This window comes from Brassica napus, chromosome C5 (genome assembly GCF_020379485.1).
Source record: "Brassica napus cultivar Da-Ae chromosome C5, Da-Ae, whole genome shotgun sequence".
Taxonomy (NCBI): domain Eukaryota; kingdom Viridiplantae; phylum Streptophyta; class Magnoliopsida; order Brassicales; family Brassicaceae; genus Brassica; species Brassica napus.
The window spans coordinates 46,161,020-46,181,891 of NC_063448.1; the positions used below are offsets into that span (position 1 = coordinate 46,161,020).

General features: G+C 41.5%; 3 protein-coding genes and 1 long non-coding RNA gene across 10 annotated transcripts; 2 read left to right on the plus strand and 2 right to left on the minus strand.

Annotated features, from left to right (window-relative positions):
- The first annotated feature begins 5,023 nt into the window (after positions 1–5,023).
- On the plus strand, positions 5,024–7,377 carry LOC106422513. 6 transcript variants are annotated; one of them, XR_007323880.1, is made up of 4 exons: positions 5,024–6,048; positions 6,121–6,440; positions 6,536–6,669; positions 6,740–7,377. It is a non-coding gene; the product is annotated as an uncharacterized LOC106422513 (long non-coding RNA). The 6 variants fall into 6 exon arrangements; XR_001284485.3 differs by having other exon boundaries at positions 6,121–6,292; positions 6,441–6,669; XR_002660681.2 differs by having other exon boundaries at positions 6,121–6,292.
- A 13-nt stretch (positions 7,378–7,390) lies between these two features.
- On the minus strand, positions 7,391–9,631 carry LOC106422512 (pentatricopeptide repeat-containing protein At3g18020-like). The gene has a single exon (XM_013863297.3). It carries the CDS (start codon positions 9,581–9,583, stop codon positions 7,517–7,519), a length of 2,067 nt encoding a protein of 688 aa, XP_013718751.1. The 5' UTR covers positions 9,584–9,631; the 3' UTR covers positions 7,391–7,516.
- Positions 9,632–9,914: 283 nt separating this feature from the next.
- LOC106422430 lies at positions 9,915–15,277 on the minus strand. The gene is made up of 5 exons (XM_048757544.1): positions 13,802–15,277; positions 13,600–13,717; positions 12,805–13,399; positions 12,475–12,753; positions 9,915–12,420 (listed from the first exon to the last, which is right to left on the minus strand). The coding sequence occupies exons 1-5, from the start codon at positions 15,275–15,277 to the stop codon at positions 9,915–9,917; spliced, it is 4,974 nt and encodes a 1,657-aa protein (XP_048613501.1).
- Positions 15,278–16,049: 772 nt separating this feature from the next.
- On the plus strand, positions 16,050–20,559 carry LOC106422463 (WUSCHEL-related homeobox 1-like). Of its 2 annotated transcripts, none has more exons than XM_048758450.1 (4): positions 16,050–18,310; positions 18,471–18,836; positions 18,927–18,988; positions 19,860–20,559. In XM_048758450.1, exons 1-4 carry the CDS (start codon positions 18,175–18,177, stop codon positions 20,352–20,354), a joined length of 1,059 nt encoding a protein of 352 aa, XP_048614407.1. In that variant the 5' UTR covers positions 16,050–18,174; the 3' UTR covers positions 20,355–20,559. The 2 variants fall into 2 exon arrangements, with proteins under 2 accessions (XP_048614407.1, XP_013718706.1); XM_013863252.3 differs by having other exon boundaries at positions 16,055–18,310; positions 18,474–18,836.
- Positions 20,560–20,872: the final 313 nt, after the last annotated feature.

Below are 20,872 nucleotides of genomic sequence, written 5' to 3' on the forward strand. Positions count from 1 at the left end.
AATTAAATTATATTTATTCGGAGTGCTATGTCCGGGTCCATGGACTTCGGGGTGGCATCCCATACCTCATTGAGCGATTCCCCTGTCGCTCACCCCTCACTCTTCCCCTTTTCAGGTGAGACAAACAAGTATGTGATATTTGGACGGACTTGGTGCTATTGGACTTTTCTTTCGGATTTTATTTGGGCATGGGTGAGAGTTGTCGGGTTTATGGGCTTTTATATTACGGGATATTGTTGGTGGCCCGTCGTCCTTAGTGTCAGGGAGACGGGTATCACATTGTTGTATGATGACGCGTCGGGGGTGACACGCTGTCCTCCATATAGGAGGTGACGGGTGTCACAATTTGGTATCAGAGCGGGTTCCATCCCGGTTCCGTCCGGGATGGCGGTCAGGGGATTCGGTTTTCATCGGTTTTCAAATTAAAAAAAAAAAAACTATATATTTATTTATACATTTCGAAATTCTTTTAGCACCATTCTGTCCTGTAATTACTAACTCAAATGTCTCTTTCTATGACGATGAGTAAAATCATCGTCATTCGTCCTTCGACTATCAAGGTTCTCGACAGATGTTCAGCAGTTGCGTGAAGTCCAGGTTCGTCAGTTTTCTCGGGAGTTATCAGTTTCTTCGGTCATGATTTCGAGGCTATCCAGGAGTGGATATGTGACGTTTCTGCCACCAGCCCACTTCAAGCAATCGTTCCACGAGTTTGTTACTGGAGATTATGTGGTGTGTGATATGAGCCATTGGTTGGCATGTGTTGTTGTGTGTACGAGCATATTGACTATTTTGGAGATATATTTGTTTTGTGAACTCGTGGAGATCGCTTTTGAATTGGGGTGCAGCAGCTTGCGTTGTGTGGGTGTTGGAGTTACACTTTGGTATGTTTACCAATTTTGGCAGTGTTGATCGTTTCAGAGATGTGTCAGTTTGGACAACTGACATAGGACATTGGGAGCTATTTATATCCATCGCAGTGTACCAGTTATGCTTGGAGGGCCGATTTGTTCGGATATTCATCAGAGATGGAGCTACGTTTTTACGATGTTATCCTTGGGACGGATTGATTGTCAAGGCATCAACTAGTGTTGGATTGCCTGAGGGCAAGAGTTCCGATTGCTGGAGCAGATGGAAGTTGTTAGTGCATGCATGCTACATACTGAGGAGTTATGGGATACAAGGACATAGAGATTTTTGACTACCATCTCGATGGTTAAGGCTGATGGACAACATGAGCTGCAGGATCTTCCGGTTATTGCAGAGTATGAGGACATATTTGTGACCTTTGGAACGGTCACCACATGACACATGAGAAACTCTTGCGATTTGTTTGGAGCAAACAACACCAGTTTCACAAGTTTTATACCGATTAGCACCAACAGAGATGACAAAGCTGAAAGAGCATGTTGAAGATTCATCAGACAAGGGTTTTATCAGACCGGGTACTTTACCGTGGGGAACATCATCATTGTTGTTGTAAAGAAGAAAGGTGGGAGTTTCAATTTTGTATCGACTGCAAAGGTCTGAACAAAGTGACCATTAAAGATAAGTATCGCTTCCGCGCGTTGATGATTATTGGATTATTTATAGGAAGTTTATAGTTCTTGAAGGTTGACATGGCATCAGAACACCATCAGATTACTATATTTGAAGAGTATCTACTGAATGTGAATTTTTGTATACATTATGGATATTATGGGACGCAGTGATACCATTTGGCTCGACAAAGGCATCGTTGCATTCATGAAGATATGAATGACGTTTTCGTGAACATTTGGATATGTGTGCGATTGTATTCATCGATGACATCCTGATTTATTTTGGAGTAGAAAGGAGATTTGTGAGCATTTTGCGGATTGCATTGGATAAGCCTGGAGAGCATCAGTTATTCGCTAAGTTGAGGAAGTGTATCTTCTGGCAGAGGAATGTTGTATTTTTGGATAACATGGTTTTGGAAGCAGAATTTTGATGGATTCAAAGAAGATTAATACCGTTTCGGGAAGGTCGAAACCTAAGAGCGCTACAAAGATCTGCCGTTCTTTTTGGGTTAATAGTGTACTACTGGAAGTTCATCAAGGGTTTCACAGGTTTAGTAATGATAAAGACGCGGTTTACATGTAAAGACGTTAAGTGTGGTTGGATAGATTTTTGTTCGAGGAGTTTCACTGAATTGAAGCACAACTAATGAAGACACCAGTTTTGGGTTCTACTGAGGCTGAGGCTTACTGTGATGTGTCAGATACTGGATTGGAATTAAATTAAGGTATGAGGATTAAGTCATTCATATGCATCACGCCAGAGAGGCTGTAGTGGTATTTGCGTTATCGTTTTGGAAATCGTAATTGTACGGGAAGGAAATTCAGATTCTCTGGGATTATTAGAATGTGAAATTTATCTTCATTTATTAAAAACTTGTACTTGGACAGTGCAGTTGGATTGAGTTTGTAGCAGGCTATAGTCTGGATATCGCATACTATCTGGTAAGGACAACCAGGTGATAAATGCCTTGGGTAGGCGTATGAGCTGTATCTCAGGAACCAAGAAGGTTCATGAGTTGGAGATTTGCTAGTCTCAGGTTGGGTGCCATTACTATCAATGGAGAGACAGATGTCCTTGGGACTTTGGAGCATGCAGTTTTGCTATGGAGGATACACAAGCACAAGTTAGCATTCTGGATTGGTTGAACAGATCGAGATTGGGAGTATTGGATATCATACAGCTTTGAGCAGGATATACTTGTACTGAAACCGAGTTTGTGTGTTGGACGATAAGTTGTTAAGAAAAGGAATCTTACAACAAACATATCACTCGTGTTTCTCTACCCATCGGGAAGACCAAAGGGTACAAAGATATGAAGAGTTAACTATAATTGGTGTAGTATGAAGATGTTTGTAACTACATTACGTCGCGGTGCCAGACATGTTATATGGCAATAACAGAGGATCAGTCATCTATCATGTTATTTTTGAGCTTGCTTTTGCTGGAGTAGAAATGAGGCATGGTGATTATGGACATTGTTATTGGATTTTAAATCACCATATGTGGAAAGGATGCCACATGGGTAGTCATGGATAGACTTACCAAGTCAGCCCATTTCCTAAGTAATTAAGAAGATAATCAGGGCTAATCAATTGGAGCAGACCTACATTATTGAGTTTGGGAAGTTTCATGGATGTCAAAATTGTATCAGATTGGGAATCGAAGTTCACATCTACATTTCAGAGAGCCTTTCGGAAGGCACTTGGGACAAAGATCATATGAGTACATCTTATCACCCGTTGACATATTGTCAGTTAGAGAGGACTACTGAGAACTTAAATGATATGTTCAGAGATTGCGTGGGATGGAATTTCGGAAACCATCTACCTTTACCAGAGTTTGCCTACATCGACAATTATCTTTCGAGTAAAAAAAAAAAAAAAAAAAAAAAAAAAAATTAACTATACAAGGGTTATTTATGGTAGACCTTATAGTATACCACTTTGTTGGACCAAAGTGGGGGAGCGACATGAGTTAAAAGTATTAATGGTTCAAAAGACGGCTGAGCAAATGGAAATGCTCAATGATGGGCTTTCGGAATCCCATGACGTCAGAAGATTTATGCAGCTAAGCGCCATAAATATTTGGAGCTACATATGGGCGACTTAATATACCTGAAAATAAGGACATTTCAAGAGGGGCCTAAGACTCAGAAGATAAAGGAGCTTAAACCGAGACACATGGAATTGTATCCTGCACTGGAGTGGATTGGATTAGTTGCTTGCAGTTACTTTATCAGCAGTATATCAGCCTTCTAGGACTTGGTTCATATGACAGCATTGCAAAAGTTGAGAAGGCGCTATAATTATTTTGCAGTTGACGTCAAGTGAGTTCATAAAGATTTTATGGACCTTATCATCTATTGAAGATTTTGGATCATCAAGAGAAAACAGTTCGGGGAATGGCGACCGTGTTTGTCCGAGTTCGTTGGGAGGGAGATAAGACTCAGGAGGAGACCTGAAAGGCCGAGCGAGGATTAGAATTCGAGGTTTTGGAGGTTTTTCTATGATAACATTGTGTATGTCAGCTTATGACTTGAATTCGGGGACGAATTCCTTGTAAGTGGGGGAGAATTGTAATGACCCCAACCCCAGGGTATCTCCAAAGGCCAACTTGTTTTTTTTAAAAAAAAGAAAGAAAGAAAGAGAGAGAGAGAGAGAGAGAGAGAGAGAGAGAGAGAGAGAGAGAGAGAGAGAGAGAGAGAGAGAGAGAGAGAGAAGGGAAGACAGACAGCTGAGAGTCACCGGAGCCACCGCGCCTCGAGGCCACGTTGAGCTCGTCACCACCGTTCGCTGCAGCTTAGAATCGCCGGAAACCGCCATGCAGTTAAGCTTAGTTTCGTCCGTTTAGTAAATCGACCATAACTTCTTAACCGTTGCGAATATCGTGCATCCAAGCCCATCATCATGTTCCTATCGTCGAGACGAAGCCGTAGACACCAAGCACGCCTCAAACGGAGCCCGGACGAAGCCGTACGCGCCTCCAGAAAACCGCCCTTGCGCGCGCGTGAAACGCACGCGCCGCCGCCGGAAATCGTCGCCACCGCAGCTCCGCCGCCGGCCAACTTTCCGGTAAGCCGCCGCCGCAGCTCCGCCGTCGCCGCCGGTGACTGACACCGGTGACTCACCGGCGACTCGGTCAACTCGGCCGAGTCAACTCAGTGAGTCAACTCGGTTGACTCGGTTAACCGATCGGTTAGCCGGTTTAAATTGATTTTGGTTCGGTTAGGGTAAACCGGTCGGTTTAGTCAAATTGATTTCCGGGTTGACTTTGACCGGGTTGACTTTGACCAGCGGGTTGACTTTTTCGAAAACCTTGACCAGTTCCGTTTTAAACCGTTCGAAAGGCATTCTGACTCGAAATTTCGATCTGATTTCAGATTTGGAGTCCATTTGAGCAGCTGGAGTTCATAGATACCACCTCTTATTGTTGCTAAGGTGAGGGTCTATTCCCGAACTCCTCTTATTCGGCTTAGGACCTCGAATAAGTATAATTTATTTCTAATGTGTTCCGTCTGTGTGAAATCGAGTCTGTCATTGCTTGTTTAGTTTTAGGTTCTTTGCATAAACCGGAACTAGGGGGTTGGAGGATTCAACATTGATTGTTTCACTTAATGTAAATTCTTAGCTAGGATTGTTTTTGTTTGGAGACGGATACAGAGTCGGACTGCTGTATGCCGGATTGTATGGAGGTCACGGCCAACTTTAGTCGACCGGTTGAACCGTAGACTGGAAGTGTCAATAAATCGTCTACGGGCGTGTGTTACCGAGCACTTTTTCGGTGTGTGTATGAACCGAGCACCTTTTCGGTAGTGTTTTGGCCTGTTAGTGGGCGGCGAGTGTGCACCTCGCTAGGACCATTGTTTGTTGTTTGGGTACTTTAGGTACTGTGTTTGACATGCATTATAATTAAATTATATTTATTCGGAGTGCTATGTCCGGGTCCATGGACTTCGGGGTGGCATCCCATACCTCACTGAGCGATTCCCCTGTCGCTCACCCCTCACTCTTCCCCTTTTCAGGTGAGACAAACAAGTATGTGATATTTGGACGGACTTGGTGCTATTGGACTTTTCTTTCGGATTTTATTTGGGCATGGGTGAGAGTTGTCGGGTTTATGGGCTTTTATATTACGGGATATTGTTGGTGGCCCGTCGTCCTTAGTGTCAGGGAGACGGGTATCACATTGTTGTATGATGACGCGTCGGGGGTGACACGCTGTCCTCCATATAGGAGGTGACGGGTGTCACATTTTTGTTCTTTGAAAACAGCACTTCATAGAAAAACGTAACTATCAAATTAATCATCATCATAAAGTTCGCAAAGTATTTACTAAGTTATACAATCTAAACTAGTTAAAGCTCCCCGCTTTGTTAGCGAGATTGGAGCTGATAAAGTTGAGTTCATCTTCAAGAAGCCTAATGGTTTCAGTCTCGGCGGCAGCTACTCCACTCGTTGTATGGCAAAGCCTGATGCTTCTGTTGATCTTCTCCTCCACTTGCCTAAGGTCAGTCTCTATTTATTATCTCGAAGTTTTGAAATCAATGTTGTGTGTTTAACTATAGACTGGTGCTTGCAGGAATGTTTTCATGAGAAAGATTACATGAATCATCTATACCATGCCAAGCAATGTCTATATCTTTCTGTAGTTAAATGTTAAAACCATTTGTTGTTGTCATCGTCCGTTGAGAAAGTTGAATGGTCAGCCTTACAGAACGAGGCGAGGAAGCCAGTCTTAGTTGTTTTCCCAGGTATGTGTGCTCTAGTTTTGTTTTTCGCTAAGAAAGGTGAGAATGTTTTGACGCTGAGAATGTTGATCACTTTCCTGGATTTTCCATAAGAAAAATACCTTCAGAAAAATCATTGTTTGATGTTGCAACCTCCCTTCTGTTACTGCAGGTAATGCGGTTTGTTTCAGGAATGTTGAGTTTTCTCTTGTCGAATATGTTGAGACAGCAGTTTAATGATCATTATGATTTGTTTTGATGATAAAGATGGTGACTCTCTGCCCACGCCGACTTACAACTCAAGCATCTTGGGGGACATGTTTCTGGAGAAAAAATCTAATCTTCTCAAGAACAGATTATCTCAGTGGGAAGGGTTGCCAGATGCTTTGATATTGCTGAAGGTATGTATAGTTAACATGTATTGTCTACCCTGTGTTTATTCGAGTCTGTAAACGTGTATGCTGAGTTTAGGTGCAGCTGCAATGAAATTAGGAGAGACATTGCCTGTGTGGATTGGGAAATAAAGTTTTGGTTGAAGATAGCAATGGGTGACGGAGATACGAGTCTGACTCGAGATGGAGGCGGCACCTAGATCAAGCGTAATAGCCGACATCTCGTCAGTTAACGCTTCTGCAGGCTGTGAAATCCTAGTTCTGACGAGCCAGGGTCTCAAAACGTCAGTGGAGACTCGATGAGCAGGGATGCTGAGTGAGCAAGAAATCCGAGAACCTCCGTAAAAGATAGCAGCTCCGCTGAGAGGATCGCAGCCAAATTTATGAAGAACCGCCGCGGCGTAATATGATGGAAATGCAGCGGTGACGTAGTATCCACGCTCTTTTGGCTTGATGAGCTTGAAGTCAGACTCTTCTGGGAGTCACAGGCTCACCAGCAAAGTGGTGGAACAAGTTAAAACCATTGGTGTTTTCCACTTTGCATTGGTTGGCTCTGTTTTCCCTACCATTAGTAATAGATTCAGTATGTAATGCTTGTCTTTGTACATCTTTAAAATAGCTGTCTGGATTGATGTCTCTGAAGAACCATTTTCACTGGCTCCACTCATGTTGCTGTAGATGAATATATATAAGTATTCAACTAACTGAGCTTTTGAATTTGCCGGCAAAGAACTCACAAACTAGGCCACTTGTTTTATACTTTCTAATTTCACATACAGAGCTTTACTTTCTATCAGCGATCATAAAATCAAAAGAGCAATATGCCAAAAACATGTAGTTTTGCCGAGTTTGAAGATTACTCTCCTTCCACTGCTAAAGCTCTGGAATCATGTAGTTTATCTAGTATCCGCCATGTGACAGCATCAGGAGCCTGACCGTTCTTCCTCATTTCCTCTATAATCTGGTACGCCTCTCTCCTCAACCCACTTCTGCTACATTCATCGATCACAATGTTATAACACACGACATTAGGAACCGCTCCAGAATCCGCCAGTTCGTATAGGAAATGGCAAGCGTCACTTAGACTACCAAACCGACAAAGACCTTTCAGAAATGCTGAATACACATACGCATCATGTCTGCCTGATGGCCATATCACATCGTCCCAGAACCTCTTCGCCGTATCCACCTGACCAGTCAAACACAACCCGTCGATGATAATAGCATAGGTAGTATTATCTGCGCTCACACCTGCCTTTGCCATCTGATCAAACACACGCATAGCTTCATCTCCCTTACGGAGCTTGAACAATCCACGCATAACAGCGTTGTATGTAACAACACTTGGCTTAAACCCGTTCTCTGGCATAACTCGATTCAACACATCAAGAGCTTCTTCTGCTCTTCCTTGAGTAAGCAAGCCACACATAACAGTAGTTAAAGTCACAGCATCAGGTGCGCAGAACTTCCCTGTCATCATATCGCCAAGAACTTTCATGGCATCATCCACCCTACCCATCTTGCAAAATCCATCAATGACTGTGTTAAGTGTATACTCATCGGGCCTACAGTCTCCCTGAAGCATACTGACCAGAACATTCAGGATCTCTGTCGGATTATCCACTACGCAGAGAGCACGTAGGTAGATATTATAGATTCTATTTCTATCTGTTCCTTCTTTCCTCAACATCAGCTCTAGAACATTCCTCGCCTTACCAGTGTCATGCTCCTTACATAGACTCTCTACTAAGAGCTTATAAGTATACTCAGACGGGAAAAAACCAAACTCAGATCCCTCTTCTAGCAACTGATAACCTCTCATACACCCATCATCCTTGCACAAACCATGAATAATAGCATTGTAAGACGTGCTTATAGGTTTTAACCCTTTACACTTCATGATATAAACAATCCTCGCAGCTCCATGGTTCCTCTTATACCGACACAACGAATCCATCATATGCCCGTAAGCAAACTCAACGTTCACGGAATCACACTGTGGCATATCCTCTGCAATCTCGAAAACGTCGTTGAAATAACCTTCCCTGCACAAAGAATCAACCAGATTCGCAAAAGCTGCTGACTTCACTGATGCATCAGTCTCATCCTTCATCTCTCCCCAAAGCTCCTCCATCATTTTCCTTCCTACTTCAAGATCTCTCCTTTTCAAAAACCCACCAATAAGAACACTCAGCGTGAGACAGTTAGGCCTCACGCCACACGCGCGCATTTCGTCGAACACCTTATGCGCAACTTCGAGCTCACGAATCTCACAGTACCCACGGATCAGAGTCGTGTACGTCACAACATTTGGTAAATGCCCTCTGCTCCTCATCTCAAACACAAGCTTATGAGCATCCCTTACTCTATACATCAAACACATCTGATTAATCAAACGATTATAATTCGTCAACGACGGCACGAACTCTCTCTTGACACCGATCAAACGTTGCACAACCCTCAACGTGCTCACCGGATCCCCCGAATCGAGCAGCCTCGCGATGATAACGTTGCAGGTACGCTCGTCGGGAATAAAACCCGAATCGACGAAGAGGAGACAGCGACGGTGAGCCTCGTCGAATCGCCCGGCGTCGCAGAGAGCGTGGATCACGCTGCTGAGGTTAAGCGAGTCGGGGCGGTATCCGCGGAGGCAAAGGCCGTCGATGATTCGAAGAGCTTCGTCGGGGCTTTTACGTAGGGTGCAGAGATTGCGTATCCGTCTTCTCCAGTAAGCTCTGTCGGTTACGCTGCGTCGACGATCTTCTTCTTCTAGTGCATCTTCTTCTTCTATTCGAGGGTCAATAACATGATCGTGTGTTTTCTTGAGGTGGAATACGGAGGTAGATGAGAAAGAGAGGGGCTTGGAGAAGAAGGTATGGTAGAAGCCATTTTCTTTGGGTCGCAAGCGAGAGATGAAGAACATAACTTCTTCACAAGTGTGTCTGTTTTTGTTTTCAAACTGCGTTTATATGACAACAAGTTACATGTGTTTCTCTTTTTTTGTACTATTGCTCGATTGGGCTAATCCAATTTCATTGGGCCTACATAGTGTTGTGTATGTATGTAAGTCCCGCCCATTTAAATTAGAGGGCATTAACTTTTCTTTCTGTTGTGAGTAATTTTTTTTGCTAAACTGTAAATATCATATAAACGATAAGATTTGCAAAGCAAAATATAAGTTTGACACATCTTGACAAAAGAAAGAAAAAAACAAGATGGATCAACAACATCCAAACAATGGATAGCTTAAACACCTATCGAATCCAAAGAACCATAAGTGAACTAAAGAGCTTTTTCGACCTTTTAGATGAGATGATGTTCTTCATCTCCTTGTCAATTTCTCTGAAAACATTTGCAGCAGGTAGTTGGATATTGTTATGAACTAATTTATTCCTCTGCTTCCATATGTGGAACACAACCGCTTGAGAAGCCAGCTTTCGAAGCAGGAGGCTTCTCTTAGAACAGGCAGCTCGGATCCAAGATAATAGCTCATTCCAATCCGCAAGTCTGCCGTGCGGTCCACTACATCTGGTAAAGATGAAGGACCATACGTCGAAGCTGTACTGACAAGAAAGGAATAGATGGTCCCTGGTTTCAGGCGCTGCATGACAGAAGGGGCAGACAACAGGAATGGCAAGCCCCCATGAGGCCAGTCTCGCTCTTGTTGGCAATCTGTCGTAATTAGTCACCCACATTGTGAACGCATGTTTCGGAAGTGCTCCTTTGAACCACACAATGTCATACCAATCCTGAGCTGCTTGTCTTGGCCGCAAGACTTCCCAAGTGGCCTGAGAGTTAAACACATTCAAAGGAAAATCAGCAGCTTTCCATTCATAAACATCATCAATATCAATAGGCAGTGGAAGAGCTAGAGTTGTTAGATAAGAGTGAAGTTCCACTTCCTGATCAGATCTTGGGTGAGGTAGTGACCAGGTAGACCCATTGATTGCTTCCGCTACCCTCGTCTCCTTTCTTATCCGAAGCGCTCTTGGACCAGCAGCACCTAAGTGATTGATTAGCTGGCCAAACGGTGTCCACACATCATACCAAAAGCTCGTGTTAACGCCATTTCCCACCACCGTATTGCAGAACTGAAGCGCCAGCGGCCTTAGCTTCAGGATTCTTTTCCAAGCCCAAGAATCTGTTGGTGATGGCTCTATAGTCCAGAGGGATTTATCAGTGAGATGGACACTCTTGTGCCAATCAGACCAAAGAGAGGGAGAGTTAGACAGCAGTAACCAAATGAATCGCAGCCCAAGGACTTGATTCCAGATGTAGATGCTTCTTATACTCAACCCGCCTTCTTGCTTTGGTAAACACATCGTGGTCCAAGCAATCTTAGCAATACCTTTCTTGTCAATGTTTCCCGACCATAAGAACCGAGCACAGAGCGTTTCTACAGCCGCAATGTATCCCTTAGGCAACATGAAGGCCGAGACCCAGAAGTTGATGAGACCGAAAATCACTGTTCTGAGTAGCTGAAGCCGCCCCGCAAAGGACAGGAGCTTAACAGACCATGCTTGGAAGCTTTTAGTGATCTTGTTCATAAGAGGAGCGTATTCGGAAATTTTTAACTTGCGGCTCATAAGAGGGAGACCAAGATATCTAATGGGGAATTTACCAATGGGGAATGCATAGCTAGCAATAGCTTGGGATTCAGAATGGTCAAGTCCCGCAGTGAAGAGCTCAGTTTTCGTTGTGTTCATATGCAGCCCGGACCAGGAGGCGAAATCATCAAGACATTCAGAAATTTCATGGAGGCTGTTACTGCTACCATCAAAGAAGACCATGACGTCATCCGCGAACATCAAGTGGGATATCTTCAGGTTCTCTGTTCTTGGGTGATAGCCGATGCTACCCGCTTCGTACCTTGAGAGAAGTAACCTCAAGAAACACTCCATGGCTAACACAAAGAGATAGGGAGACAGCGGGTCTCCTTGTATAATTCCTCTAGAACTCTGGAAGAAACCACCTGTGGAGCCGTTAACCGAAACCGAGAAGGACGCAGTAGTAAGGCATTGAGAGATGAGATTGATATAGCTTTGAGGGATTTCAAGGGCTTTAAGCGATGCCAACATGAAGTCCCATCTAACTGAATCAAAGGCCTTCCTGAGATCAACCTTCAGCATTCCTCTGGAGGTTAAGTTCTGATTGTTATAGCCATTTACCAGATCAGTTGAGAGGCATACATTTTCAGCTAGTAAACGCCTCGGGAGGAAAGCAGATTGGGCCTTGGAGATCATGAGTGGGAGAATCTCCTGTAATCTAGACGCCAGTAGCTTAGCGATCACCTTGTAGACCGTATTGAGACATGAGATAGGCCGAAACTCAGAAGGATGCGACGCATTTGGAATTTTTGGGATCAGAACGAGGTTTGCTGCGTTCCACTGCTTGAGGATGGAGCCAGACCGGAAGAATTCCTTAATGGCCTCCGTTATCTCCGAACCAACCACAGACCAGGAGGCGGTGAAGAACTCAGAAGAGTAACCGTCGGGCCCCCCTGTTTTGTTTCTAGGTAAGGAGAAGAAAGCGTCCTTGATGTCCTGAGATGAGAATTCCTTCTCAAAATTAGAAGCTTGCTCCGCAGAACACTTAAAATCAAAAAGCATATCGAGGTCACTTTGCTCAAACATGCTTGGAGAAGCTGTGCCCCCCAAAAGATCAGAGAAATAATTCACGCATTGCTCATGGATTTCTGGTAGAGAGTCGATGCGTGCTCCATTGTCACCTACTAAGAAGTGAATATGGTTGATCGCTTGCCTAGACGCCGCATATCAATGGAACAGATGTGAGTTTCCATCCCCAAAAGCTAACCAGGTGATCCTTGATCTCTGAAAGAAGAACGAGGACTCAGCGGTGGATAGCTCTTCCCATTCCTTCATTGCTCTTATCTCCACCTCAGCGTTATGGGTGGAAGGGTTCGCCAGCGTCAAGTTCTGAGCGGTCACCAAGCAATCAAGAGCATGCGCTGTTCTTTTTTCAATGCCAGAGTAGTTATGTTTACTGAACTCCTTGATGCATTTCTTTAATAGCTTCAGCTTACGCGATACCCTAAACATAGCTGACCCTGTGACATTAAAGGAAAACCAGCAGCTGCAAATCATGTCAAGGAAATTAGGACTCTGAATAATGAAATTATAAAACCTGAACGGCTTCTTAGCCTTTGCGGTGGAAGGGTCCAGTAAGATCGAGACAACTGCATGGTCCGAGAACTCTGGGCTACCAAAGTAAGCAACGGAGGAGGAGAGCTCGAAGTACCACTCATCGTTCACCAAAGCTCGGTCCAGCTTCTTAGCGATCGGGTTAAGCTTTTGCTTGTTCCACCATGTGAAAGAGCTGCCTCTGAAGTTAAGGTCATCCACACCAGCAGACTGCAAGCACTGATTGAAGTCCCGCATTTTCATGTCCAAATTCAGAGACGCCGGTTTAGAGTGCTCTGAAGGATCTCTTATCTGGTTGAAGTCACCTAAGATAATCCAGGGTTTCGATTTTATACCAAGAGCAGGACCTAGCTCCTCAATCTCATTCCACAGGGTCGTGCGCACATCAGGATCGTTAGAAGCATAGATGATGGAGATGATGATCTTGGATTGAACCGACGGCCAAGTAACCTCGACTGTAATCATTTGGAGAGACTTGGAGATAATAGTAACCAACACAGAAGGATGCCAAACCACCCATATTTTCCCAAGGGGAGAGAACTCGTAGTTGCTCTCATAGGACCAACCAGGAAACAGCTCTGAAGTAAAATTTTTTATTTTTAGATTTTTGACATGAGTCTCTAGGAGAGCACCAAAAAGGGGAGAGTGCTTCCTACACCATTTTCTTAATCCGCTGCGGTGGCTTAGTTTATTTAAACCGCGCATGTTCCAGCAAAAAATGTCTGACGACATAAAAATTAGTTGATTTTGGGGCCCTTGCCCCTATTTCCTTTCTGACCTGAGAATCTTTTCCTGTTACGGACCACTTCGAAGTCGGGCTCATGTTTGCTAAACTCACCCTCCTCCAGTTCAGAATCCGAAGAATCAACATCAGAGGAGTCAGATTGCAGCTCAGGCTAAGAAGAGCGTGAGGTAGCAGAAACACTTCTTGGAAATTTTGAGAGAGTCCCACCAGTCGTGCCACTAGGTTCTCCTCTGACCGTATCTTTCTCAGTGCCCAGTTTTGACTGTAGAGTAATCACCTCTAAGCTAGTCTTGGTGTGAATTATAGGAGGAACAGGGCCATTCGGAGCCTGCTCAGAAAGAGGTGGAATCGGCGCCTTTTGAGGGTCCATTTCCACCCATTTCTGCTTATTCCTTGATCTACTTCTCCTTGTCTTCCTTCCCCTAGTATCCTTATTTGGTGCTTGAGGACAGTTCGCTGAAGCATGATCGGTTGAGCTACAGACAGAGCAGGATTTGGGGGCAGTCGGACATCTTCTGGTTGAGTGACCTATCTCTTTGCAGAACCCGCAAACAGGAGGCATCCAGGGGCTCGACACTAACACTCTATTGATGACTCCGGAATCAAACTGGACATTGACAGCCTCAGGTAGTGGTTTCCTAGGATCAATGATAGTAAAAACTTTTGCCACCTCCAAATTTGTTTTATTCGCAGTGGCAGGATGCAAGAACTTGGGGTGGCCAACCAGCCCCGCAATACGCTCAAGGCCATCTTCGTTGAAGAATTGAAGAGGAACTTTCCGTAGTTCGAGCCAAATAGGAGCCGAAGTGAGTTCAGGCTTTGTGGGCACAATACCCGGTTCCCATTTGTCAACGAACATGGTCTGGCCTTCGATCTGCCACAGCTTCTGCTTAATCACTCTGTTTCTGGTCGCTACGTTCGGAATCCGGAACAGATAGGAGAATCCTTCCATTTTGGAGACAGCGATGTCTCTGTATTGTTTGCTCCAGATACCATTAACAATGTTGTGCAAGGTTCCCTGAGAAGGAGGGTCAGAGTAAAATTGACCAAGCACAAAGGGTTCCCATGACTTGCGATTCTTCTCTATCACCGAGTTGGGTATCTTGATACATGCTTCTCCTGATGGAAGGGTGAAAGCTTCACCTTTTTTAGATAATTGCTTAACTCCTTTAGCTCGATCGCACAAAGTTTTCTTAGTATCAATCGGGGCTTTTGCCTCCTTCTCGATGCTTACACGAATAGGAGGTTCCTTTGGATCAGCTAACTGCGAGCCCAAAGACACGTCCTTGGCATCAGCACTTGCTAGATTCCCTTTAGGTTCAGCAGCGACAGTGATTTCGTTTGCCACTGATCCTACTGGTCGAGAGTCCGAGGAGCTTCCAGACATTGCTTCAGAGCTCAACTCAACTTGGGTATTTAAGGTTACAGTCTTTCCTGGAGATGGATCTGTCGACTCTTCGACGATCACTTTCTTCGCAGAAGACGGCTCAACGGGAGGACTCAGATCTGCTTTGTCACGAGTTTGTTGAGCAGCCACTGCAGCTGGGGAGCCAAGGTGGGCATCAGAAACAAACTCGTCAAGCGGAGGTAAGAGGCTTCCTTCATCGCGACTGGGTGGTGAAGAGGAGGACGGCGGAGGTGAATTCTCAATCGGGGGTGAGCCCAATGATTTTGCCTTCGCCGGTGGAGATTTTTTGGACTTCTTCTTCATCTCCTTCGGTGGAGATGACGCAGATGTTTGATCAAGAATTCGACGCCGGATCTGAGCGCCGTTGAGCGGCGGAGAAATACGTCACGGTGGCTAGGTTGTCGCCCAAAAATCGCTTTTTGGAGAGAGAATATAGCCGTTTAACACTTATGTATTGTGAGTAATTAAGATATTTTCTGTGATAAATATATGAATAATTTTTTAATTAAGGTTATAATTAAAATTATTAACTTGTAATGAAGACTGAAAAATTATGGAATTTATAATCGAACTTTAAGATAACTTCAGTACTTGTTCTAGTACAATTTTTTTTTTTCATTTGTAACATCATTAATCAAATTAAATGTTGTTACATAGAAATATTTTCCATCACAGCAACATTTTTTTTGTAGCATAGAAAATCTATACACAGAATCACGACAGATAATTTTACCTATAGCATATTTAAATATTTACGAAGAATTATTTCATAATTATAACTGTTTTGGTTGAAAAAGAAAAGAAAACACCTTAGTTCTATATGATGTAAACAAGAATGAACTTAGCTAGTAATTTTGTTTTGTATTTTATTACAAAAATAAATCATACTTAATTAAACTATAATCTAAACCAGTGAAAGCGTGTGCATTAGGTTTGTGGTCCAATGTAAGCTACTCTTTGGAGTATTTATCAATCCAGTTTTTATATACATCTGACATCAATAATTCTTCTGTAAACGAAAAATTGATGATACAATGGAGTAATGCCAAGATTTCTCAGAAACCTTTATGCAGATGAGTTTTAAAAATTAAAAGATACAAACTATGCTGAAATCGTTATTTTAAAATTATATTTGTTGTTAAAAAGGAAATGTAAGAAGAAGAAAACAAATTAAATGATATGTTCGCGTGGATTCACGTGTACTCATTGGTAATTTGTTTACTTCAGAACAAATAGTATAGAAGTTTGAAGAAAGCCGAGACTTGAATCACAAATTTGATCATGTGAATGATTTGAAGAACTAATTAAGTCGGACGGCCGACTTCAGTAAAATTAACAGTCGACCGGCACATGTTTGATCAACTTCTTAAATAAATCATATTTTCAAGTTAATTCAAAAGATACTAATATTTTCTTACATTAGTAATATGCCTTCTACAATAGTCATTGTAACATCTAGCTATATATAGCTAATAAGTCTCATCAAACGAGTCACATTGTTCCAGCACATGATCATCAAAACAAAATAAAGATAAGACATGATATTAATTAGCACATCTTTTACAAACTAAGGATTAACATATATTGAAAACATCCAAAGATGGGGTAAAAACAAATCGATTAGGGCTTGGGAAAAGACAGAAAAGGGGGATTTAAGATCCCAAAGAGAAGAAAAGGATTTTATGGAAAAGTGGGTTTGAGAGAGACAAAGGAGAAGGGGTGAAGAGTGTAAAGTAGACAAAGCAATGGGGCAGTTGAGAACAAGAAGAATAGTGAAAGCCACCACACACATATACATTTATCTCTCAAATTTTGTAGTAGTAAAAAATGAAAAAGGGAAAAAAGAATGAAAGAAAAGGAGTGATGGAGACAGATGGAAGAATGTCACGTCGTTTTAAGCTCCTTCGCATCTCCCCATATCATTCATTTCCCAGAATTCCACGTTCTCCTTTCTCTTCTTTCTCCCCTCTTACTTGTCAATCTCATCTGCTCCTTTTGATTTTCATTCATAATAATACTACTAACTACTATATTCTAGTAGCTACTGATGTATATGAGATTTCAAATAAAAAACTCAAAAATGTAGTTACATAATTCCAATAATAGTTTTGTGAATTAGTACACCGGCCATGTAGTTAGTAGTAGTCAAATAATTTTCTTTGATCGTACGTAGTAGTTTGTCATGATAATCCTTTTGTTTGTTTGAATGGTTTTGATGTTAACGGTGTTCCCAGAGAGGCAATATAATCAATGCATCTATTGAATCGCTAATTAGTACTATTAGTGTTCTTGGAATCTGTCCTATATGTATGTCAGTTGTTGATAAATTATGATGTGTTTAAGTGTACTCATCGGCAAATCAACCTGAAATTTTAATTTTGTATTACGCATTTTTAATACCATGTTCATAAGCAATCCTGAACTATAACTTCTTTTAGTTATAGGTTAGGGAACAAATTGGAGTAGAGAAGATTTTTCATGTAAGTATGGGTGCATCCGGGTTATAGTGTCTATGAAGAATATACAGGTTACATTAACTATATATGTTGTCAATCAAATCTATACAAGGCATAGAGATTTAATATTGATATACATATGTACAATACAATGAAATTAATTACTATTATTAAAAGAATTAACGCAGTACATTCTTCATGCAAAATAAATCTATTGTGTCTGTTTTTTTGTTCAAATTAAAAGAATTCTGTTATGTTATACGTCTTTTATATAAAAATGATTTGTTTGTGAAATCCGGTGGTGATTTTATAAAATAAAAGGGAAAAAACCGAGAAAACAAATATATGATTCTAATTTAGCAAAAAAAATAAAATAAATGATTCTATCCGTATGTAGAATATTAATTTGTTAAAAAAACAATTAAAAAGAATGCGTGGTCTACTCTCTCGCTATATATATACATATGCGTGTGCTTGCAGAAACCCAAATTGCATGCTCCCATTCTCAGATTCACATACAAAGATATTTCAACATTCAGACCCACAAACCATCCAATAGCACTTTCTACTACATATTTGTCTATTTCCTCCTTCTACCATATAATTCGCATCTCCTAAATATCAATAAAATAAACAGAACCCTAATATCCAGTTGTTGTTTTTTATGAACATTTAGTTGTTATCTCTCTCTCCGCTCCAAAATACATACATACATACATACATACAAAAATAAACTAGTTCTAAATGTGGATGATGGGTTACAACGAAGGAGGTGCAGATTCCTTCAACGGAGGAAGAAAACTTCGTCCTCTCATCCCACGCCTCTCCTCTTGCCCCAGTGCCGCCGCAAACACCAACTCCGACCACCGCTTTAACATGGGTCTCCCCCCCACCTCCCCCCTCCACAAAATATTATATTTTCTAATTTCCGTTAATGCTCATTTTTCTTCTTCTTTTTTAAATTAAGTTTTCTAAATGTTCTGTTTCTAGAGAAAGAGCAATGCTCATTCTTTTTTTCTTGCTTGTTATAATTTGTAAAGCAGTGATGACTACAATGACGGCTGAGCAGAACAAAAGGGAGCTCATGATGCTAAACTCAGAGCATCAACATCCACCTATGATGGTGAGCTCACGGTGGAACCCGACACCGGATCAGTTAAAAGCTCTTGAAGAGCTTTACCAACAAGGAACTAGAACTCCTTCTGCCGACCATATCCAACAAATCACCGCGCAGCTACGTAGGTACGGAAAGATCGAAGGCAAAAATGTTTTCTATTGGTTCCAAAACCACAAAGCACGTGAACGCCAAAAACGGCGACGACAGATGGAAAATGGCCACGACGAATCTGTCTTTACGACAACCAGTCTTGTCTCAAATCACGGTTTCGACAAGAAATATCCACCAGGTGAGAGACCATAATATTAGAAACTTAATATGACTCATGTTTTAAAACATTAAATTTTAACGTAGCTAGGTTTTATTTGCAATTTTACAGGTTACAAGGTTGAACAGACGAAGAACTGGATATGTTCGGTCGGATGCGACACACAACCACAGGTATATTTGTGTATATTATACGCATGTTTGTTTTCTTTTCATTATTGTATTTTTCTGATGAAAGGGAATGTCATTAAGGGTTTATGGTATGGCATAATTGGCGTATGATTACAAAGAGAATTCTCTTAAGAATAAGTGCATTCTCTTTTTGGAAGTTTTAGTAATTTTTTTTACGGAAAACAAAGGCAAAGATAAGATGTTAGCTTATTGGGAAATGAAAAAAAAAGTATTTTTGTAGCTTTAAATTATACTCCCTCTGTTTATGTAAGTAAGATTTTATAGAGTATACACGCTTATTAAGAATTTAATAAATGTTTATAATTTAATTTATTTTTTACTTTATTATACATTTTCCAATAACTTTCCATCAATGAAATTTAATCAATTCAAATATTCTCAATTAATGTTCTTCAAAAGTATAAAAAGTTACCTTAACAATATAGAAAATTTATCTTTGTGGAACAAGAAAAAAACCTAAAATACCTTATTTTCGGGAACGGGGATAGTATATTTTTAAGTATTGTTTTGGCATTGATCCAAAAGCTGCAGACTCTTGCCTTTATGTCGGGACATCTGCTACGTACGATCGAACTTTATTGTTTTCACTTCGATTTTTTGCTGAATTTCCCTGAATTAGTGTGCCTTTTACTCCAACGCATGCTGGAAAAGACCGTTTTAACCCTACTTTTAACGGTCTCATATTCTCCTTGACTCCTGTCCTTTTCAGGAATTTTAATTTTGGGTCTGCGTGATTCTTTTTTTTTAAAGCATAAAGTTTGTCGCTTTGCAAAGATTTTGACTTATTCGTTACCAAATTTTACATTTACCAATGCTAATTGACCAATTTTAAATTTCTTTTTTTGCATGTTAGAAACCTCATGAACTTCATCATCAGGAGGAGCCTGTCTCCATAGCATTAGCAACAAAGGGCAATGGTCGTTATGTAGGAAACGAGAGACAAAGCTTTCCCGGGAGAAATGCCATGTCGCAAATGATGCAGCTTGCACCTGGACATTACCCTTCTTCACGACAACAACAGCATCATCATGAACTCATTCTCAATTCCACTACTGTTAGGTCTAGCTTCTCCACTAGCAACAGTACTGTTTCGGCTGCTAAAGATACCGTCACAGCTTCACCTTCATTTCTGAGGACAAGAGCAGCAACCAACACAGGAACTTGTGATGATAATAAAGATCAAGAACGTCATGAAGATTGCTTAAACGGTGAACTGGATCATCAAGAAAAGACACTAGAGCTGTTTCCACTGAGAAAAGAAGGGTTTTGTAACAATGGTGGAGATGATGGGAAAGAGAAAGAGAGCGCCATTCACTGTTTCTATGAGTTTCTTCCATTGAAGAACTAATACCTACTTGATTTTGTTTTTCAAGAGCAATATGTTTTTTGTGTGTTTTAGATTAAGTAATCAATCAAGTTATAGTGTGAGAAAAAGGATTAATTAAGTAAGGTTTTGTTTGGGAGTCAGGGTAGAGACGTGTCTTTATGGTGTTGATGTTAACATTTCATAGGCGTTTGCCTTTATATGCACTTTGGACCACTCTCTTTAAATATTAAAACGATCCAAACAAAACTTAAAAAGGAATACAAACACCCATTAATTTATCATTTATGTGGATGTGTGGGTGATTTAGGGCTTTGGATTAAGAAACTCGATTGATTTGGTTGGTGATCGAGTGTTACTACAATGGTAACTCCTTTTTACTATAGACCTTTTAAAAGGCCTAACTATCTATTTGAAAAGAAAAATACCAAATATCACAACAAATACTATATATGTTCCATAATACTGTATAGTTGTCACCTTTAGCATGCGTATCTTTGAGTTATAAATGTGCGTGAGACAAAAAGAATTGGGTTGATGTT